The following is a 22,000-nucleotide window of genomic DNA, read 5'->3' on the forward strand; positions in this document are numbered from 1 at the left end:
CAAACCAGCATAATCATCTTCAAATACCACGTTTTATTCCTTTTTCTATAATTTATCACTCCTTTAGTTCTACAACTTCAGACTTCAAGGGCCCTATTTTAAAATCACTAGTGCTAAGTGCAGTGCTATGCTTAAACCATTTGGACAAAGTTTGGGTATTTTCGTGCATGAATGTGCCAAGTCTAGGCGCAAGTAGGTTTGGTGAAATTGCAGAAAAATTTTCAATTAAATTTACATTTATTTTTGTAGCACTTTTCAAAATAAATATTGTTCCAAGCGTTACAGTGAATATTGCTTTACAACCCCAGTGATGAGGAGAAACTGATTTTTTTCACAAAACTATACGTGTAGATTTGTTTTCAATTATTACTGTTAAAATTATCACTGTCAATAAAGTAATCATGATTAACCTCATGGTTTTCAACCAGACTTTAGAAAGCAGAATGAAACAGTAATTTTGTCAAATGTTAACCTTTTATTTTTTTTTGCACTTTTTTTTCCTATAAACATTTTCGCAGACCCCCTAGTACTCCCTGAAAAAACCCAGGCTGAAAACCCCTGAACTAAGGTATGCAGAAATTTGGTTGGTAGAAAAAGTCTTAACACTTAACGTCTTTTTCCTGTTCATTCATCACCACACCTTTAAATCATCATTGTTTCATGGTAAATATAGTGGCCCTCATTACTTGCCTGCATGAGCTCACAAATTGCTAGCAAATCAGCCAATGAGATGTCATCACCACACAGGAAGGCCTGTCTCTTGAGAAACATGTTTTCCAGTTTGTCCAATGTGCCCTCCAGCTCGGCCAGCGCCTTCTCTATCTTCACAGGATCTGTGGCCTGTCCCATCATATGTGGCAGCAACACCTGTACAACAGTACAAACTCGTAAAAAACACACTGCATTGATTTCAAGGGGAAGAGTATAATTTTTCTGATGTTAAAACACTTGCTCCCATTCCAGTTAAAAAGTGTTTGACCAAACAAGGAGGAATCCTAATATCAGAATCTGAATGCCAAACCCTACTTCAAAGATGAAGACTTTGGCAGCGTGCATGCGTGTGTTCATGTGATGCCAGGCTGTGTACTCATCCACCCGTGCTCTCTTCTCAGGGTGTCTGGGGTAGCAGTGATCAGGGACATTGTAGGTTTTAGCCAGATACTTTAATATAGCGTCACTACGACAGGAGGAAGAGACGGAAAGCTTAAAGGGTTTTTTTTTTTGCATGTTGAAATACTTTCTCTTATCCAAGCTTGATTTATTGAGACAATTATCATTAAAAGTCTAGTTCTTCACTGTAAGGATTTCTGCTTCCATCAACCGTATCTGTTAATGTTCAAGTCTGTGTCACAATGTCATCAGGTAATGAATTATTATTATTTATTTATTTTTTTAAAGAGGAATAAAAACATCTGTGAATGGAGAAGTGAAACAATCTGTACAGGCCAGATCAGAAACATAAGAACATGTGTTGAACTTAATTTTGTCTTATGAGTAGTGATCGACCAAAATATCGACCAGGCAGATAAACTGGTTTACATTTGTCCATTCTGAGATGGTACAGTTGCCCAATTAGCCGAAAAACACAAGTGGCAGTTCCCTTTTCTGTCAGTTCCAAAATTAACAATCTTGATTTTTGAAAATCCTATTCTGATCACAAATGATTGTGATTGGTCCATCCTGACTGAGAAAAGTAACAGATATAATGCACAGGTTAGCCGACTGGAAACCTGAAGATTTTTTTCTTTATTTTTTTCAATTAATAGTTCATGTTATTAATATTTTTTATGTACTTTTTTTTATTTTATTTTTTTTATAGAAACAATGCTTATAATGTTCACAGGTCCGGAATTTTGACACAAACAATTACACTATGTAACACAATTTTTGTTCCTGGGTAGTAAGTGTTATTTCCTAATTGCTTATGCCTCAAAAGTGTAGAAAATGACTATTATTCCCCACAAAATTTACTTTTGTGACCAGGACAGTGATATTTTGAAATGTAGCTATTTCCAATGAGAAATGGGAGAATGTGTGTCTTTTCGTTCACATAAAGTCAGAAAAAAACATATGAATCCGAATTGACATGTATTCATACTTAACACAAAAATGACTACAAAAGATTTAGAAGAGAGTAGTTTTTCGAGATTTGCGATTATACTGTAAATCACTTTCACAAATCAGCCCCCAAATGTACTCATCATACTTCAAGGCATCCAGCAAGGTCTTGATGCTGTTGTAATTCTCTTTGAGGTGCACCGAGTGAGCCAGGGGAAGAGATGGGTACTTGTTACCATTATGGAGCAGCACGGCTTTGAGGCTCCTGGATGAGCTGTCAATGAAGAGGTGCCACTCATTCTGGTTACAGGCGATTCCGATTGCCTCGAACAGACCGGTCACACTGTGGCAGAAGCAGAGCCCATCTTGACGGGTGAAGAAGCTGGAAAAAGGTTGGTGACGCTTCCTCTGATCTGCGACTTGCACACTTTCATCCAACAAGTTCCCCTGCTTGAGTCTAGACGTCAAAAGCTCGGCATTGGACTTGGTGAGACCAAGATCTCTAATCAAGTCGTTGAGGTCTTTTTGGTTGGGGTAGTATGGGTTTCTCTCCTCAGCTCCACCTCTGAAATTGTCATCTGGATCTACAACGTCTTACTCACTCTCTGACTTGCTGCTCTCTTCTTTATTTTATTTTATTTATTTATTTTTTATTTTTTTCACCCAATTTGGAATGCCCAATTCCCAATGCGCTTTTAAGTCCTCGTGGTCATGTAGTGATTCACCTCAATCCGGGTGGCGGAGGATGAATCCCAGCTGCCTCCGCGTCTGAGACCGTCAACCCATGCATCTTATCACGTGGCTTGTTGAGCGCGTTGCCACGGAGACATAGCGCGTGTGGAGGCTTCACGCCATCCACCGCGGCATCCGTGCTCAACTCACCACGCACCCCACCGAGAACGAACCACATTATAGCGACCACGAGGAGGTTACCCCATGTGACTCTACCCTCCCTAGCAACCGGGCCAATTTGGTTGCTTAGGAGACCTGGCTGGAGCGAACTCCAGGGGTGGTAGCCAGCGTCTTTTACCACTGAGCTACCCAGGCCCCCTTGCTGCTCTCTTCTAAAGACAGCTGCTCTCTCTCCGGAGGAGTGGTTACGGGGAGCTCATGGCAGTGTGGCACCGGGGCAATGGATGAAGGAAGGTCCGTATACGTGACAGCAGGTGCATTCTTGCCAGTCTGACGTTTGGAAGGACCCACCATGCAGAAATAGCAGTTGCTTGAGTGGTCAGTGGTTTCCTACAAAATTCTTGGGATAACGAACTTCATGGCTCTCTTTTCCCCTCTCTACCATCCTACAAAAATACATTTATTTCACCCATGACTAATGTGTAAGAGATTCTCGCAACATTTTTCATATATTATATATTTTTTCAATAACATTGAAAACTGTAAATCATTTTAAAATTAAATACTTTTACAATTTTAAAAATTAACAAATTTTATAACAAAATTCCAAGCAACAATTGTCCATCTTACCTTCCAGAGTTTTTTGGCAGTGCTCGCAGGTGAAATGAGGTGCCCAGGGTTTGTCTTGACCGACAGACATGCCGAAATATGCCTTGTAGGCCTCACACATCTTAGCAGATGCTTCCACGGAGTTCTTTTTCGCTTTTGTCTTGATAAATTGGTCGAAGACATAGCAAAATGCGTCTGCCGGATGCTTGCAGCCTCTTGATGCCATGTCAGAAAAATGCAGATATGTATCCACTTAGGCAGCTGGAACTAAACTGAACTGGTGGGCTTAAGGCCCCTGTATTTATACTTCTGTTTATATTCCTGGAATGTTCTAGAAGTTACTCCAAGTTTATTCAGCACTGAATCTATCTGGAATGTTCTGGAAAATAGGTACATTTCAAAATATCACTGTCCTGCTCACAAAAGTAAAGTTTGTAGGGAATAATAGCCATTTTCTATACTTTTGAGGCATAAGCAATTAGGAAATAACACTTACTACCCAGGAACCAAAAAATAATAATAATAATTGTTACACGGTGTTATTATATTATATATTTTTTCTCATAACTCTCGTAAATGCAATTAAGCACAGTGGAACTCCATCATCATTACCGTAATTATTTCTAAAATATCTGCAGACTTTAAAAATATGACCACCAGAAACTTTATCATGGAAAAAATGCAAACCATCATTTGTTGCAAATTATTATTTATTTTATTGGCATAAATGATAGCTTTGTCTTTCTATCAAAATTAATAATTTTGGTTATTTCATAGTTTCAATGACTTATTTAATAGTTTTAATCACTTTACTCTTATTTCATGACTTTGATGACTTTATTTCATAGCTTTGACAACTTTTATTTCATAGTTAATTACTATTATTTCATGAATTTGATGACTACTATTATTTTGTTTTAATGACTATTATTTCATAGCTTTGCTAACTTTACTATTATTTCATAATTTTAATGATTATTTCACGACTGACAACTTTACTATTATTTCAGAGTTTTAATGACTTCATTATTTTATAGCTTTGTTGACTTTATCCATATTTTAGAATAATAGTAATAATACTAGTAATGAATGTGTAGCTGTGTCTAATCTTTTGAATGGTACTGTATATAAATTATTTATATTATTATATTTATAATATTTTAAGTTAATATTACAAATAATACAAGTGACAATTTGCTGTTATTATTATTATCTGAATTTAAATGAGACGAAATGATCTCTGCTTCCTCAATTTTCAAACATTTTATAAACACTAAATACTTTTCATTTGTGATTGTTAACTTCTTACCTCTCAGTAAGGACAAATCCATTGTTTTCCAGCTCTGGCACTTTCTGCATGGGATTGAGCTTGATGACTAGAGTTACATGGTCAAGGGCGTTCAATGATTTACTAATAAAGTTCAACCAATAAAATTAGTTCAACTAAAATGGTTGGCAAACTTTAATGCATATAATATGGTGACAATATATACAAATAGACTATGTAAATCTGCAGCATAACCTTTATACAGGTTTGGATTCAAGCCATCTTGACTTTCAAATGCATTATATTCAAGACACCTCGCTCACCTTTTCGTAACGCGACGTTTACCACCGTATGCGGTATTTTGTTGTTTTTAGGAATATTACCACAGCCCTGCATGGCTGTAACACGAGGTCCAGATACACTTTTGCAGACTGTCTGCCAGCCATACTGAACTGTCTAACAGAAACAACACGTGTTCCTGGTTGGCCGACGTCACTGTTCAAGCGTCCAATCACAAGCTGATCAGTTAAAGTGGGCGCTACGTACAACAACATTTTCGTCCGCAAGGGGGCGCGGCGGCTCACAAACCCGAATCCTCAAATCTCAGAACGTGTTCTTATTGAAAATATTTGTACGCTAAAAAGTATAATGTTCTACTGACTACAAGGATAGGTGCATGATATATAAAAAAAGGAGTGTATATATATATATACATATATATATATATATATATATATATATATATATATATATATATATATATATATATATATATAATTCTTTTGAAGATTTGTGAAGAGGAGTGAAACAATCTGCACAGGTCAGATCAGAAACGTATAAGAACTTGTATTGAACTTTGTTGTCTTATGTTGTCTTATGAGTATTGAATCTAGTGATCGACCAAAATATTGACCAGGCAGATAAATTGGTGTATATTTGGCCATTTTGAGATGGTGCAGTTACCCAGTTAGCCGAAAAACACAAGTGGCAGTTCCCTTTTGTGTCAGTTCCAAAATTAACCGTTTTGATTTTTCAAAATCCTAATTTAATCACAAACGACTGTGATTGGCCAATTCTGAGCTGCGCTGAGAAAAGTAACATATATCATCCACAGGTTAGCCGTCTGAAAACGTATTTATTATTATTATTATTATTATTTACATTTTAATAGAAAATATCTATAAAGATTTTATGAATATTTGTTATGTATTTTTTTTAGAAACAATGCTTAACTATAATGTCCACAAGTTCTGAATTATGGCACATGAACTATTATATTATACTATATTAAAATACATTTATTGTTTTTATTTTTTTATAATATATATTTAGGAAATATTTAAGGTTAAGCTTTTTCCATAACACTATAAATGTAACTGAACGCAGTGCAAATCATCCTTATTTGTACAAAAATCTGAATTCTTTCAAAATAAGACCAACAGATACTTAATCATGGAAAAAATGCATACCATAATTTGTTGCAAACATTTCTTTTATTGTCATAAATGATAGTTTTGTCTTTCTATCAAAATTGTCGATGATATTACCATTTGAGACATATGTGCAAGACATACAGTGATTTCTTGAAACTCATGTTTCTTCAAAAATGGATCCAATATAAAGAATTACAATCTAGAGATGAAAATAATTACAGAAACCTATATCACACCACCACATTGATTCAGAAACAACCAACACCCAAAATAAAAAAAAAAAACTGTTAAGTCCTTCCCATCATGTGACTCTCCTTTATATAAAGGGCAGTATTCATTATTGAGGCACAAGATGTAGTGATTACGAATGGTGTATAAATGACCATACAGTCACATTACTGTGAAATTGCATATTAACAAAAATCAACGGTACATGGAATATATTGTAGTCATAGGGCATCTAGCACCCTCAGCATCTTTATTTAAGATATCTGGTGTTACATTTCCATAGTTGTTTTTTGGCACAAACGTGATTACATGTAAATGTGTTCTGTGATTTACATTGGTGTGGACAGTAGAGGGCCATTGGTACCATTGGCAGCAATGAGCTTCTTTCTCTCTCTGGATTGAAACTCACTCTGAATCTCTAAAAAGGTCTTGTTTTTGGTTTCAGGTACCACAAAGAAGATGTAAGTGGCCACCAGACAACAAACGACCATGAAGACCAGGAAGCAATACTGCTGGAGTCCATTCTGAGAAAAAGAGATAGGTCAGCTTAATTTTTTTAAGTAATCAAAGCCTGTTGAAAACAAAAAGGCATTTTAATGAAAGACTTGCATTACATTTCAATAGCTATATTCATAAATGTTTAATATCTACATGGTAAACAAGGTCCCTTAAAGGTGCACTCAGAATGTTTTATGTTTATGTCGCCTTTGACTTACACTGACGCCTAGTTGCATGGATGCAGCATCATTTAAACACAGTAGTTTTCAGTTACCAATGACATTGTGGAAATTCATTATTCACAGTTAGCCATAATTAATTCAATCCAAGAGTGAAAGGTTTTAATAAAAGGGCGGTTACTGAGATAAAGCGAATAGTATTCGACTGGTCATGTGATCATAACATGGCCGCCCCCATGAGGGGGACCCTCTTCATGTAGAATAAAACAGCTTTTATAAGGTTACTGATTTTATACATATGTTTTAAAATTACTTTCATTTCTTTAGGAGTCAAACTTTTTTAATGAGGAAAAAATTACCGAGTGCTCCTTTAAACATAGCCGTAGAGCTTGCAAAATGCTGAACATAAAAAAAAAAAAAAAAAAAAATTAACTACATTTAGAGAAGCTTTTGTGTACATAATAAGTGTAAATCTGGCAGGTAGAGCATATTTACCAATGTCTATGAAAAAAAGAGAGAATCTGGAAACAGATTAGAAAAGGAGAGCCGAAGTTGATAAATACCACAATAAATGGGAAGACCATGCCGATAAAAAAGAAACTTGTCCAGTTGAAAGAGCCCCCGATCATGTATGCAGCAGGTCGAGCCGTTTGTGTAAACAGTTCTGTTGTCAAAATGTTCGTAACACCACCTACAGCACAAAGCAAATGAATACATTACTGGTGTATTAATGTGGTATGTTTGTACGCAGGTTTGGCAATATACAATGATAAATGATAAATAAAAATAATATTATTTTCTTTATCACATTCCACCTTCATTCATTCATGTACCTGGTCCTAGGCCAAAACTGAGAATGAAGGCAAAGACACAGATCATACTAAGATAGGGAACCCAAGAGCTGGACTCCTGTGAGGAACACAGACCATAAAAACATAATAAAAGTCCTCATATATCCAAATATCTGATATTAACACATTTAACCTGTCCACACATAAACAAACATTCAAAAAACAAGTCACAAGCTCAAATCCAGGGCGTGCTGAGTGACTCCAGCCAGGTCTCCTAAGCAACCAAATTGGCCCGGTTGCTAGGGAGGGTAGAGTCACATGGGGTAACCTCCTCGTGGTCACAATTAGGGGTTCTCGCTCTCAATGGGGTGCGTGGTAAGTTGTGCGTGGATCGCGGAGAGTAGCATGTGCCTCCACATGCTGCGAGTCTCCGCGGTGTCATGCACAGCAAGCCACGTGATAAGATGCGCGGATTGACTGTCTCAGAAGCGGAGGCAACTGGATTGAGGTAAGTAACCACGCCACCACGAGGACCTACTAAGTAGTGGGAATTGGGCATTCCAAATTGGGAGAAAAGGGGATAAAAATAAAAATAAAAAAAGTTTATTCAAAAAGTTTTATTCATTTCATTTCGTTAAAGATTACTCAATTCAATTTGATGGAATTTTGTTATTAAATTGAAATGCGTAAAAATAGGCTAAAATAGTTTCATGAGTGAGGAATGATTTAACACAAAATAACATTTTAATATATTACAGTATTGAAAAATATTGCAGCCACCAGTGTCAGAAATAAACTTTTATTAATTAAGGGCTAATATTTGCTCCTGAATTAGATTTTCAGAGATATTTTTCCCCCTTTATAAGGGCATATTTTTTCTGAACATTTAAGACAATCTGTGTCTCATCAGTTTTCAGTTATACTTCAATTTAATCAATTTCTAAATACACATTTTCAGGATTGAGAATGACCTTTTATCCAAAAAAATTAATGAACATAAAATCATTTTATGCCATTATATGTTAGGACTATAATAAAATATTAAAGAATTATTAGGGGTTCAATACAACTTAAGCTTTTCTTAAAAAATAGCAAAAAATTTTGTTCCAGTGAGGCACTTACAATGGAAGGGAATGGGGGCCAATCCGTAAACATTAAAATACTCACTGTTTCAAAAGTATTGCCACAAGACATAAACAATAGTATTTTAGTGTGATAAAATCACTTACTAACCTTTTCTGTGTAAAGCTATATACAATTTTACAACTTTGTTGCCATGATGACGTAACAGTTTAAACCCTAAAATGCCTGTAAAAATGATGATTTAAACAACTTTACAGCTCAAATAATACATGAGTTTTAACTGAAGAATTAAAGTACCGGTAAGTGCTTTTATTAAATTATAAGCTTCACATTTCTGCCTTTAAACCCTCCAAATATTGTCCCCATTCACTTCCATTGTAAATGCCACACTGTAACCTTGATTTTTGCGTTTTTAAAGAAAAATCAGGGACGAGTCGAAATGATTTTTTGTGTAATCAACATTATGCCACAAAGTCTGTCAATTGAGCTTAACTTGTAATGAACCCAAAATATTCATTTAAGAACATTCAAACAACATTTCAAATAGAAAACGGAAGAATTCCTTTTTTCTTTTTTTGCCCCAGCATATTTAGTTTATTGGCCATTTTTGCACTGAGCCCCCCTTCATTTCTGACCATGGCAGCCACAAAGACTTTATAAAAATTGTACACTTAATTAATTACTCCAAATATACATATTATGAAAACGCAATACATGTAGTATGTACAGTAGTCTTTCCCAGTAGTCCCAGTAGTCTTGATACGTAGTTGCAAGGGCAATTAACCTAATTTAAATCTTCTTAAAAAATATTTCTCTGAAAAATCGAGTTCCAGAAAAGACTATAGATCCCCATTTAAAACTTTATTGTCACTGCTCCTCATTCTGGGACTAGGCTTAGGTCAGCAAGTGTCGAAGGAAGCCCTGACCATGAGAAATATTAGCATTATTTACCTGGAAAGTGAGTGTGATGGTGAAAAAGACACACCACAGGCTCATGAGAGAGTATCCACCGATAATCAGAGCTCTCCTTCCTAAAGACTCGATCAGAAGACCCTGAAGCACAATCAGACAAAGCTTCATTTTTTAACAGACCTTTGAAAATCTGGTTTCATGTGTGATTGTTCCTTTGAGTTCTAAAATTCTCATAAACTAACAGCATTTTGCAAATTCTAACGTCCTCTAGGGATGCTAGTCATGTCATCAGGTCACATGATGTCACATAAAAATTGTGATATCATAGCTACATCTACAAATGCTATACAGTATCTTGACCATGTCAAACCTCTACTATCATGTGTCTGGAAAATATGTACTCTGTTCCTCTGTGTACTTTGATCAAAACTGCTTTTTTAAACAAGTTGCACAGGTATAATCACAAATGACAGACTTACACAGGTCAGTGCAGTGATACACTCACAAGCCCCGGTTCCCACTGTAACGTACGGAATCTTGTCTGCTGGAATTCCGGCCTGAGTGAAGATGTAGTCTGCATAGAAATAAATCTGATGGAGAGAGAGCTCAATCAAATGGGGTTTCTCACAAATTTGAAACTTCTGGTTTGGCCATGTGTAGGTTTGGACACAGGCAGTTCCCAGAATGAAACATCTACAACATTATTACATCACATACTGTACATTGAATAGAAGATGCACATCGAAGAACAGAATTTTTCATTTATGATGATACTGAAATATTGATACTGTTAATATCTGTATTAATATACAAAGCTGGTATCACTTTATAATAAGATTTCATTTGTAAACATTAGTAAATGCATTGGGTTTCATTAATTAACAATGAACAATATATATTTGACAATATCTTATTTAATGATAGTTAATAAAAATACAGTTGTTAACTGCTAATTGTTAGTTCATGTTAGTTCATAGTGCATTAACTAATGTTAACATAAACAACTTTGAATTTAAAATGTTTAAATTAAAGGGATATTCCAGGTTCAATACAAGTTAAGCTCAACTGACTGCATTTGTGGCTTAATGATTACTTACAATGGAAGTGAATGGGGCCAATGTTTGAACGTTAAAATACGTACTTTTTCAAAAGTATAACCACAAGACAAACAATATGTGTGTAAACATGATTTTAGTGTGATAAAATTGCTTACTAACCTTTTCTGTGTAAAGTTATAGCCAATTTTACAACTTCGTTGCCATGACGATGTGTTGTCAATGAACCCTAAAATGACTGTCAAATTATGATTTAAACAACTTTACAGCTCAAATAATACATGAGTTTTAACAGAAGAATTAATGCAAGTGTTTTTATTAAATTATAAGCTTCACATTTCTGCTTTTAAACCCTCAAAAAATTGGCCCCATTCACTTCCATTGTAAGTGCCTCACTGTAACCTCGATTTTTGCTTTTTTTAAAGAAGAGGAGGGACGACTCAAATTTTATTTTTATGGTAATCAGCATTATGCCACAAATGCTGTCGATTGAGCTTAACTTGTGCTGAACCCGGAATATTCCTTTAACATTATGCATGATTAATAAATGCTGTAAAAGTATTGTTCATTGTTAGTTCACGTTAACTAATGTTGTTAATTAATGTTAACAGATGTAGCCCTATTTTAAAGTGTTACCCTTTACAATAAGGTTCCATTTGTTAACATAAGTTAGCAGCATTAGTTAACGTGAACTAACAATGAACAATACTTTTACAGCATTTATTAATCATAGTTAATGTTAATTTCAAAATGTACTAATGCATAAAAAGTTGTATTGGTTAACATTAGTTAATGCACTATGAACTAGCATGAACTAAAAATTATCTAATTGATTTTTATTAACTAACATTAACAACGATTAATAAATGCAGATAAAAAACATCCCTAATGCAGTAACTAATGTTAACAAATGGAACCTTATTTTACAGTGTTACCTTGTAAAGTGTTACCAGAATTTTGTTATCTACTGCAGTGCCGTTCGTATATTGAATTCATAAGTGTAGCTTAAGGGATTGCCATTTTCTGTGCATTTCTAACATGTCACAAGACCTTCCAGAAAAAAGTATGTGTGCTCATAAGTATTTGGGCAAAATCACTTTTTAATGCCCTTTTTATTAGTAGACATCATGGTGATATTCACACAGAAACAATGCTAAAATCTGAAGAATTCCATATTTTTCACTTTACAATCATTTACACAAAAAAGATTAGAGCCCAGTTTGGTACAAGCCACGAACACGTGCAATTATGTAGGGAGTTTAATTACTGTTTTCAACTGTCAATTAACTAAGGGATACACTGTTTAAAAAAAAATCAAGTCAAAAACCATTATTTCTGATAATGACTGATTAAAACTGACTACATTAGGTTGCACCAACAAAAGCCATTTTCAATCGTTGAATTAAGCAGAAATACGTAACTCCTTAATGGTAAAACTTTAAGGTTACTCTTCTTTTTACAGTGTAGTTTGCACAAAAATAAAAGTTCTGTCATCATTTACTCAACCTCATGTTGTTCCAACCCTGTATGAAATTCTTTCTTCTGTGGAACACAAAAGAAAGTCACCATTCACACTCATTGTGTGAAAAAAAAAGCTAACAATCCACCTAAGATCTCCTTTTGTGTTCCAGTAATGTAAATGATGACAGAATTTTCATTTTTGGGTGAACTATTCCTTTTTTCGACGGATACATCCATCTCAATTATGCTGTTACAATGTTGAATATGAGTGTGATACGCACTGCATTGATGCCGTTGAGTTGCTGGGACATGTTGAGCAGAATGATGGTGAGTAGCTGCCAGCGAAGACTTCGGTCAGTGAAAAGCTCCCAGGGCTTCTTGGGTTTAATCCCGATCACACTGACCCTCTCTCTCTCCATGTCCTCCCTTTCTCCGTGGTAGTTATCCATGCCTTGGAGCCACATTAGAGCTGGGAGAGGGTTGAAAAAGGGCATAACATTCCTTTACTCACAAGATTATCTTTTGCTTGCTTCTTCAGCTCGTTACGCTTCAGTAGATTCGTTTTAGCCCCCCATTGCGTGCTCACATCAAGACATCAGCTCAAGTGTGATCATTTCAATGAGATTTTACACTTCAGACTTTAAACGTTTGGATTTGTGATTATACACAGCTAAGATGAGATAGTTCTTGACTAGGAAATCATCTTTCCTTCACTGGAATCATGAGTTTAAATGTGACTCGTGACCTTTCTGCTGAAAAAAATAAAAAACAAAATTCACAGCTGAAACAGCTAGAAATGTAGAAAACAGAGTTTATTTTTAAATTTGAGGACAATGGAATGTTTCCATTCCTTATACAGTATATTGTTGTCAGTAATAAAAAAAATTAAAAAAACTTTTGATACAGTTCATATATCGTTTAAATGTTTAAGGATGATTTTTCAACATACCAAAAGATTTCAACTTTTTTCTTTTTCTTATATGAAGTTCTCATTAAAACTGAATTACCAGGCCTTCATCATTTGTTTTTGGTACTTCTCAAATGCCTTTTATGTATAGATGTTGTTGTTGTTGTTGCTGTTGTTGTTTTAGCCCTGTCCCAGACTTTCAATATTAAACTATGGAAATCCATTCTAAAAATACAAATTATTGCATGTTCAAAACTATGACAATCTGAACAAAGAGTTGAGCATAAACTTCATTTATAGTGTTAAAATTATTTCTAATATATATATATATATATATATATTATTTCTCTCTCTCTCTCTCTCTCTCTCTATATATATATATATATATAATGTCCCACAGTTATGGGGGTCATTTCCACCACACCAAACAATTTTGCCACTAATAAGGTAAAAAATAAAAAAAAAACTAATATTTAATTGTGTGTATTTAGGATACATAAAATGCTAGCTATTAAATTAGCCTTAGCAAGACAAAGGATTCGGCCATATTATTTAAAAAGTGTTACAAATAAAAACAGTTTCACCACAGAATTCTATTAAACCTCATTCAGAATTTGGGATGTGCTGGAAATTAATCTGTGGTGGGAATTTTCATGACTTTCAGGAAAAAATGACAAAAATGACATAACCTCCTCTGTTGGACATTGTTTGTAGACTAATTTAAAAAAAACTATTAAGTGTGCAAACAATGTTTTAACTAGCCTTTACTTTCTAGAAAAGTACTCTAAGTGGAAGAAACACCAATATATTCATTTATTTTTGTGCATTTAAAGGGATAGTTAACCCAAATGGAAATGTTAGCCTCAGTCACCATTCACTTTCATTGGATGGATAAAATAAGCTGAAAGTGAATGTTGACTGAGGCTGTCATTCTGCCTAACATCTATTGAGTTCCATGGAAGAAAGAAGCTCAAGTATAAGACATTTCTGATTTGTTTAACATTGTCATAACATAATCCATACACTTTCATTTGTGTTATTTCATAGTTTTGATGACTTTACTATTATTAATAAAAAAATAGAAAATTCTACAAATAAAGAACGAGTTCAAACTATTGATTTGAATAAAAAAAAAGTCTTATCTGACATTGATTAATTTATCTAGTTTATTTAAGCACGCCTTTAAATTGCCACATGATCTTTATCAACAAGTAAAATGTCCCTGTTACACCCATAAGTGATATCAGCCCACATACTATTAGCATTATAATAATAACTTCATTCAACCCATATTTTTTTGCAATTGCTCAGCTCAGTTATTAAACAAAAGTAGCATCTTGTACCCTTTTTGCAGGCAAGGTCATCTCCACGGTCGATGAGCAGGTAGCGAGGGCTCTCAGGGAACCAGGGCAGAATCAGCAGCTGCAGTATGGCTGGAATACAGGTGGTGGACAAGAGGATGGGCCACAACTCCTCCCTACCTAATAACTCCCTGACATTCACACATGTACAGTAGTTTCAATATATTAATTCTGCTTTAACACTTTAGAATAAAAACATCAGAAGACACATGTTTGTTGACAAAATTAAAGATTGATGATACTGTGTAACTGTCTTTACTAACTTGAGGCCAATCACTTGTCCTGTTAGAATCCCACCAGTGATAAAAATGGAAGTTCCCATCGCCATGGCACCACGCAGAGCTCTTGGTGCGATCTCACCAAGATACAGAGGCTGCACACAGATACCGATGCCTGTCGGTCAAACAAGTCCAGTTAGACACCTATGGGATCACTACACACAATCTGCATAATATTTTGTGACTTATTTTAATTCAGAAGCTTTCTCTCGCTGATTTGATTAACATTCCTTGATTGAATGTGCTGTAAAACTTGACCTACCTGCATTTAGGCCTGTGAGGAAGCGCCCAATGATTAGCAGCTCAAAAGTGTTAGTAGGATAACTCAACCCCATGAATAAAGCAGCCAGTAGAGCAAAAGTGTTATTGAATAATAGCGTCCCTTTCCTGAAAAATAAATAACTATGATAAATATATGTAATACCTGTAATATATATATATATATATATATAGTAAAATATGAGCCATTTCATGCGACAGAAATTCACCTTCCAAATCTAATGGCAAGAGTTCCTCCCACGGAGGCTCCCACAAGTCCACCGAGAGTGAATATGGACACTATTGTGGACCAGAGGAGAGTGAGCACCTGTGATGAGATTTCAGTATTGTACCGCTCCATCCATGTCTGATTAATGAAGCTCTGCACAGCCTGTTAGAAAGGACAGAAATATAGGCCATAAATGCAATTCTTTATGATGATGCTAGTGACACATATATTACACATTTTAGCTTTAACTTAATATGGATTGCAAAGTAACATGGATAGTAAATATACCAAGACAAGGACAGCAATGTACTTGGTGCAATAGATTAGTTTTCCATCCAGGTGGACATGAATATTGTCAATGATTCTGCTGACAAAATGACTATAGCAAGTATATGCATGTGTGAGTTTAGGTTAGTCACATTTTTAGTTTGGCCTTGCAGATGAACAAATGAACTGCTGATTTATGTGACTTTTAGTCTGATGGGTTATTGCAATATAACTTTTACACCACACACACACATACTGAACTCTACTTCCTGTGACATTATAATGAACATTAGATGTACATATGTAATCCATATGCATATTGTACAAAGTCTGGCCTGAATGTAAACAGAATAATCAGAACTTCTGACAGTAACAAACAGAATAATCAGAACTTCTGACAGTAAGAATTGTTCCTGTAGTTTAACTGGTTGAACATGGTGCTAGCAATGCTAAGATCATGGGTTTGATTCCCAGGGAACACACAAACTGATAAAATGTATACACTGAATGCACTGTAAGTTGCTTTGGATAAAAGCATCTGCCAAATACATAAATGTAAATGGAAGAATTCAGGTCAAGACTGGTTAATGTACAAACTGACCCACTTTCTTACCTTGGTAGGTGCATTAATGATAGATATATTGTAGCCATACTGGAAGGTTCCCCCAATGCATGCTGCCCATACAGCCAGAAGAAGCGATTTACTTGGAACCTGTAGTTAAGAGGGGACAAAAGACATGTTCAAAAGACGTGAGATTTTGGCTCAAATCTAACTCATATAAACTTGTTCAGTGAAGAGTAGAGTAGAACAGAATACAATAGAGTAAAGAACAACAGAGTAAAATAATGTAAAACAGACTAAAGATTAGTATAATGTATAACTGATAAGAGTGGAGTAAAGAGTAGAGTAGCCTACAGGAGAATAAAGAAATGTATAGTAAAGTTTAGAGTAAAGTAGAGGAATGTAACAGAGTAGAGTAAAAAGTAATGTAGTGTAGACTAATCCCTGATAGCACACGTACATCACCCAGACGTCTATTTGATGTGTTTACATATGAAAAACTGATTTTTAGGTTGTTTGCTAATCGGTAATATATCTATAAGACGTATGTCAATAATTATGTCTCAGCGCCGCTTTCCAAGCTTGTCTGCGAGAATCCTGCTGCGTTGTAGTGAACACTGCGCAAGATAAAAAATATTTTACGGCTGCCGCTGGTCATTGACCAATCAGAGCTGAATTTATTCACAACCAATAAAATGACATTGAGCTTTTGTGCAAAAATAACATGGAGAAGAATGTACTTGCTGTTGCTGGATTTCCTGAGCAATAGCCTATAATGTTTCTTTGATCATTTATAGAGACATAAATAGGAAAACAGCCTCATGGAAAGCTGAGAGTGGACAAGTCATGTATAAGGTGAAAAAAGACAACAGAAACATGTATAGCTTATGTTTGGAAGATAGACGACTGTGCAATGTATGCAAACAGGCAATTGACCATCTATTTTTCTCTTTTGCAACAGGAGTCTGAAATATCATCTTAAGATAAACAGAAAATACCATTTCCCGTTAATTGGCAGTGTTTTGTGGATTTTTTATATGTTCGTTTGTAGCGCTCCCATTTTAATGATTGATGTGATGTTATTTCTATTATTTTCATTTGCCAATACAAATATGAAGTAACATGCAGTTGGAGACAGATGGCAAGACCCCATCTTTTACATATTTTACATTATTAAGCTATTTAACCATGATTTATTATAATTTTATAATAGTAAAAAATCGATTGTTACAATAATTATAATTATAACACATTTTATGGAGAAATAAGTGCCATTTTATTCATGTGTAATCACTTAGGCTATGTGAAAACTAAGAAGAGTAGAGCAAAGTAAAGAAAAATTTAGTAAAGTACAGTAATGTAAAATAGAGTAGAGAGTAGAGTAAATAGTACTGCACAATAGAGTAGAGTTTTGTAAACGTAAAATAAAGTAATGTAAAGTAGAGAATAGTAAGAGTAGAGAAAAGTAAAGTGGAGAAATGTAGCTGAGTAATGTCACAGAGTAATGTAAAGTAGAGAATAGTAAGAGTAGAGTAGAGAAAAGTAAAGTGGAGAAATGTAACTGAGTAGAGTAATGTCACAGAGTAATGTAAAGTAGAGAATAGTAAGAGTAGAGTAGAGAAAAGTAAAGTGGAGAAATGTAACTGAGTAATGTCACAGAGTAATATAAAGTAGAGAATAGTAAGAGTAGAGTAGAGAAAAGTAAAGTGGAGAAATGTAACTGATTAATGTCACAGATTAATGTAAAGTAGAGAATAGTAAGAGTAGAGTAGAGAAAAGTAAAGTGGAGAAATGTAACTGAGTAGAGTAATGTCACAGAGTAATGTAAAGTAGAGAATAGTAAGAGTAGAGAAGAGAAAAGTAAAGTGGAGAAATGTAACTGAGTAGAGTAATGTCACAGAGTAATGTAAAATAGAGAATAGTAAGAGTAGAGAAGAGAAAAGTAAAGTGGAGAAATGTCACAGAGTAATGTAAAGTAGAGAATAGTAAAAGTAGAGTAGAGAAAAGTAAAGTGGAGAAATGTAACTGAGTAATGTCACAGAGTAATATAAAGTAGAGAATAGTAAGAGTAGAGTAGAGAAAAGTAAACTGGAGAAATGTAACTGAGTAATGTCACAGATTAATGTAAAGTAGAGAATAGTAAGAGTAGAGTAGAGAAAAGTAAAGTGGAGAAATGTAACTGAGTAGAGTAATGTCACAGAGTAATGTAAAGTAGAGAATAGTAAGAGTAGAGTAGAGAAAAGTAAAGTGGAGAAATGTAACTGAGTAATGTCACAGAGTAATGTAAAGTAGAGAATAGTAAGAGTAGAGTAGAGAAAAGTAAAGTGGAGAAATGTAACTGAGTAGAGTAATGTCACAGAGTAATGTAAAGTAGAGAATAGTAAGAGTAGAGAAGAGAAAAGTAAAGTGGAGAAATGTCACAGAGTAATGTAAAGTAGAGAATAGTAAAAGTAGAGTAGAGAAAAGTAAAGTGGAGAAATGTAACTGAGTAATGTCACAGAGTAGTGTAAAGTAGAGAATAGTAAGAGTAGAGTAGAGAAAAGTAAAGTGGAGAAATGTAACTGAGTAATGTCACAGATTAATGTAAAGTAGAGAATAGTAAGAGTAGAGTAGAGAAAAGTAAAGTGGAGAAATGTAACTGAGTAATGTCACAGATTAATGTAAAGTAGAGAATAGTAAGAGTAGAGTAGAGAAAAGTAAAGTGGAGAAATGTAACTGAGTAGAGTAATGTCACAGAGTAATATAAAGTAGAGAATAGTAAGAGTAGAGTTGAGAAAAGTAAAGTGGAGAAATGTAACTGAGTAATGTCACAGAGTAATATAAAGTAGAGAATAGTAAGAGTAGAGTAGAGAAAAGTAAAGTGGAGAAATGTAACTGAGTAGAGTAATGTCACAGAGTAATGTAAAATAGAGAATAGTAAGAGTAGAGTAGAGAAATGTTAAGTGGAGAAATTTAACTGAGTAATGTCACAGAGTAATGTAAAAGAGTTAAGTACAGTGTTAAGTAGACTTATATAAAAAGCGTAGAGTAGGACAGAGTAATATTAGAGTAATGTAAAGTACAGTAGAAAAGGGTAATGTAGATTAGAGTAGGATAGAGTAAAGTTTGGTAATCTAAAAGAGTAAAACAGAGTAATGTAAAATAGAGTTAAGTAGAGTAAAGAGTAGATGTAAAGCAGAATAGAGAAAAGTGGAGTAATGTAAAAAAGAATAAAGCAAAGTTAAGTGGAGTAAAATAGAGTATACAGTAGTAGAGATATGTAAATTAAAGTAAAACTGAGTAGAGTACACTGCTATAAATAAATAAAGTAGAGAGTTAATAAAGTAATGAAAATAGAGTAGATTTAAGAGTACAGCAAAGTAAATAATGTAAAATATATGTAAAAGTGGAGTAATGTAAAATGGAGTAGAGTTACAAATGTTGTAAAATAGAGCAGAGTGGAGTAATGCAAAAGAAAGTATAGAAATGTAAAAAATTGTAAGTAATGTAAAATGGAGTAAAGACAGAGAAATGTAAAATAGAGCAGTGTAAAAAAGTGTACGGTAGACTAATGTAAAAAAGAGTAGAGTAGAGTAGAATGTAGTGTAGAGCCATGTATTATAGAGAGAAGCAGAGTAGAGTAGAGTAAACAGTAGGGTACAGTGGAGTAAAGTGGAGAAAATATTTTTATTATGTCTGTTGCTATGTAGGGATGTGAGGTTTAGGGTCCACCCTGTCAAGCAGACTACTCTAGATGTGACAAACACCCCATAGAATCCCTCCATATAGAATTCTGAAGAAACATTATAAGAGTTCAGAGAAGAAAACCTATAATGCATGCTGGGCCAAATGATGCAGATACCCAGTTATTATACATATATATAATAATAAAAAAAAATAATAAAAAAAACTCTGGACACTTCCAGTTCAGCAGAGATCAAATGCAGGTGTTACTGGGATTGTTATGCATCAGTTGCAGCAAAATTAATTTTTGAGTTGCACACCCTCAGACATCAATCACGGCTTTGATCATCATCATATTTTTTATGTTTATTAATGTCTTGTTAAATGTTGTATTTTTTATTGTATAGTGTATATTCTTGTTATTATTTTAAATTACCATTACATGGCACCTTGTTTAATTCAAAAAAAAATTATTTTCTTTTTTTTTTTGTATATGCTTTGTTATTATTATTCTCTTTTTTCCTTGTCATTATTTGTTGTGTGTTGATGCTTTGGCAAGTTTATATAAACAGAACTACGCCATTAGGAACTGCATTATTGCAGCAGCATAAATACAGTAAAAGGAGCTAAATATTTAGTACACAAAACAATATACAATACAATAAACCTGTTAAATGAATAAATGTAATATGCAATAAACAGAAAAATGCATTAAATAGCAACAATATAGAAAACTACAACAATGTTATATAAAATTGATAAATCCCATGATTTCATTCTTTAAGGACATGTGCCACAGCATAGATAATATTACAAGAACTTGCACAATGTCCATCACTGTTATCCTATTGACTTGTTGTTGTGTAGCCTATTCCCTCAGATGGTAGCAGATTTTTTACCGTTATAAAAACAATAATCATCATCATTATCTTACCTTTATTTGTCGTTTTGGTTCTTTGAAGTCTTTAAGTAAAGGTTGATATTCCTTAACATCTCCATTTTCGTTGCCCATTTTTGAAGTTTCTTTAAAGTTTCACTTAATATCCCAAATGTTTCTTTATCATGCATACAGACCGTTTCTGAAATGTGAACTCAACCTCGGCCAGAACTGCTGTTAGAGCTCCAGATAAGGTGAATAACAGATATACCAGCAGATATACAATCATACTGTTGTTCAGAGCATGAACAGAGAAAACTGCACGAGTTCAGCATCAGTTCAGGATGAAATTTCCTATAGAGTCACACACAGAAGCTCTGCAGGGTTATTTTGCTCATTTAACAGAAGCATGTCTATTGCTTTTCTACACTCAGTGCTGTGGATAATGAATTAAGGGCCCTTGTGCTGTACTGTAAATATTCTAAATAAAGATTACCTTTCTTCTTAAACTTGTAGAATCCTCTGGTCCATTCATTTTAGGTCCATTCATTTGAAGTAATATTTAAACAAGGCTTTTATTCCATCGTGCTTTCTTGATCTCCCAGCAAAGATTAACTCTGAAGGGGCGTTAGGTGTTTGTGCAGACATTGGTGTAATCATAAGATTCAACTGACCACCACTGTACAAACCATAGTAACTTGAAGGGAAATACAGAATTCTACATGTAAGATGCTGTATTTATGGTTGGATTGTCCTCCAGTGGTTATTTATAATGATGACTAATGAAATGTTTTGCTAAATGTTGGCTCATTTGTGAGATGAAACATTTATTCAACAGTGTCAACCACTGTGTTGGCTGCCTTTGATCACAAAGAGCACATTGTTGTTGTTTCAGTCAAGTGACCTACATTGCCCATATAAGCCTCTTTCTTGCTCATAGAGAACTGAATCAGTTTGGAAGTCTCTGACCATACCAGTATCATCATAGTAGTTTCAGAGTTTATTGTGCATTTAATAATATGACTTATATACAGTACCTTTACTTTGTGAGAAACCATGGAGGTGGGAATATACGTATATCTGAAGTATTCTTATAAAATATTTTGATTTAAAAAAATGGTTGTGTCTTTAAAAATACTTAAGAGGTACTGGTTGGTAAGGGTTAGGGTACT

At 34.4% G+C, this 22,000-nt stretch overlaps 2 protein-coding genes across 5 annotated transcripts in view; both read right to left on the bottom strand.

Moving 5' to 3' along the window:
* Positions 1-5,241, bottom strand: part of LOC127438027 (glutathione S-transferase theta-1-like) — a 6,157-nt gene extending 916 nt beyond the window's left edge. For 2 of the 3 annotated variants that reach the window (XM_051693248.1, XM_051693258.1), the window contains exons 1-4: positions 5,110-5,241; positions 4,829-4,895; positions 1,027-1,177; positions 691-867 (exon numbers count right to left, since the gene is read on the bottom strand). In XM_051693248.1, the coding sequence (XP_051549208.1) occupies positions 691-867; positions 1,027-1,177; positions 4,829-4,895; positions 5,110-5,182 (468 nt within the window). In that variant the 5' untranslated portion in view covers positions 5,183-5,241. Of the gene's footprint in view, positions 1-690; positions 868-1,026; positions 1,178-4,828; positions 4,931-5,109 lie in introns of all 3 variants that reach the window. The other variant, XM_051693269.1, reaches the window with a different exon arrangement.
* A 1,028-nt stretch (positions 5,242-6,269) lies between these two features.
* Positions 6,270-21,520, bottom strand: slc2a11b (solute carrier family 2 member 11b). 2 transcript variants are annotated; one of them, XM_051692958.1, is made up of 12 exons: positions 21,325-21,520; positions 16,340-16,438; positions 15,461-15,621; positions 15,235-15,359; positions 14,958-15,087; positions 14,677-14,825; positions 12,708-12,895; positions 10,390-10,500; positions 9,950-10,051; positions 7,958-8,033; positions 7,688-7,815; positions 6,270-6,971 (listed from the first exon to the last, which is right to left on the bottom strand). In XM_051692958.1, the coding sequence occupies exons 1-12, from the start codon at positions 21,376-21,378 to the stop codon at positions 6,777-6,779; spliced, it is 1,518 nt and encodes a 505-aa protein (XP_051548918.1). In that variant the 5' UTR covers positions 21,379-21,520; the 3' UTR covers positions 6,270-6,776. The 2 variants fall into 2 exon arrangements, with proteins under 2 accessions (XP_051548918.1, XP_051548909.1); XM_051692949.1 differs by lacking the exon at positions 21,325-21,520 and adding an exon at positions 20,886-21,229.
* Positions 21,521-22,000: the final 480 nt, after the last annotated feature.

This window comes from Myxocyprinus asiaticus, chromosome 4, assembly GCF_019703515.2.
Source record: "Myxocyprinus asiaticus isolate MX2 ecotype Aquarium Trade chromosome 4, UBuf_Myxa_2, whole genome shotgun sequence".
Lineage (NCBI taxonomy): Eukaryota > Metazoa > Chordata > Actinopteri > Cypriniformes > Catostomidae > Myxocyprinus > Myxocyprinus asiaticus.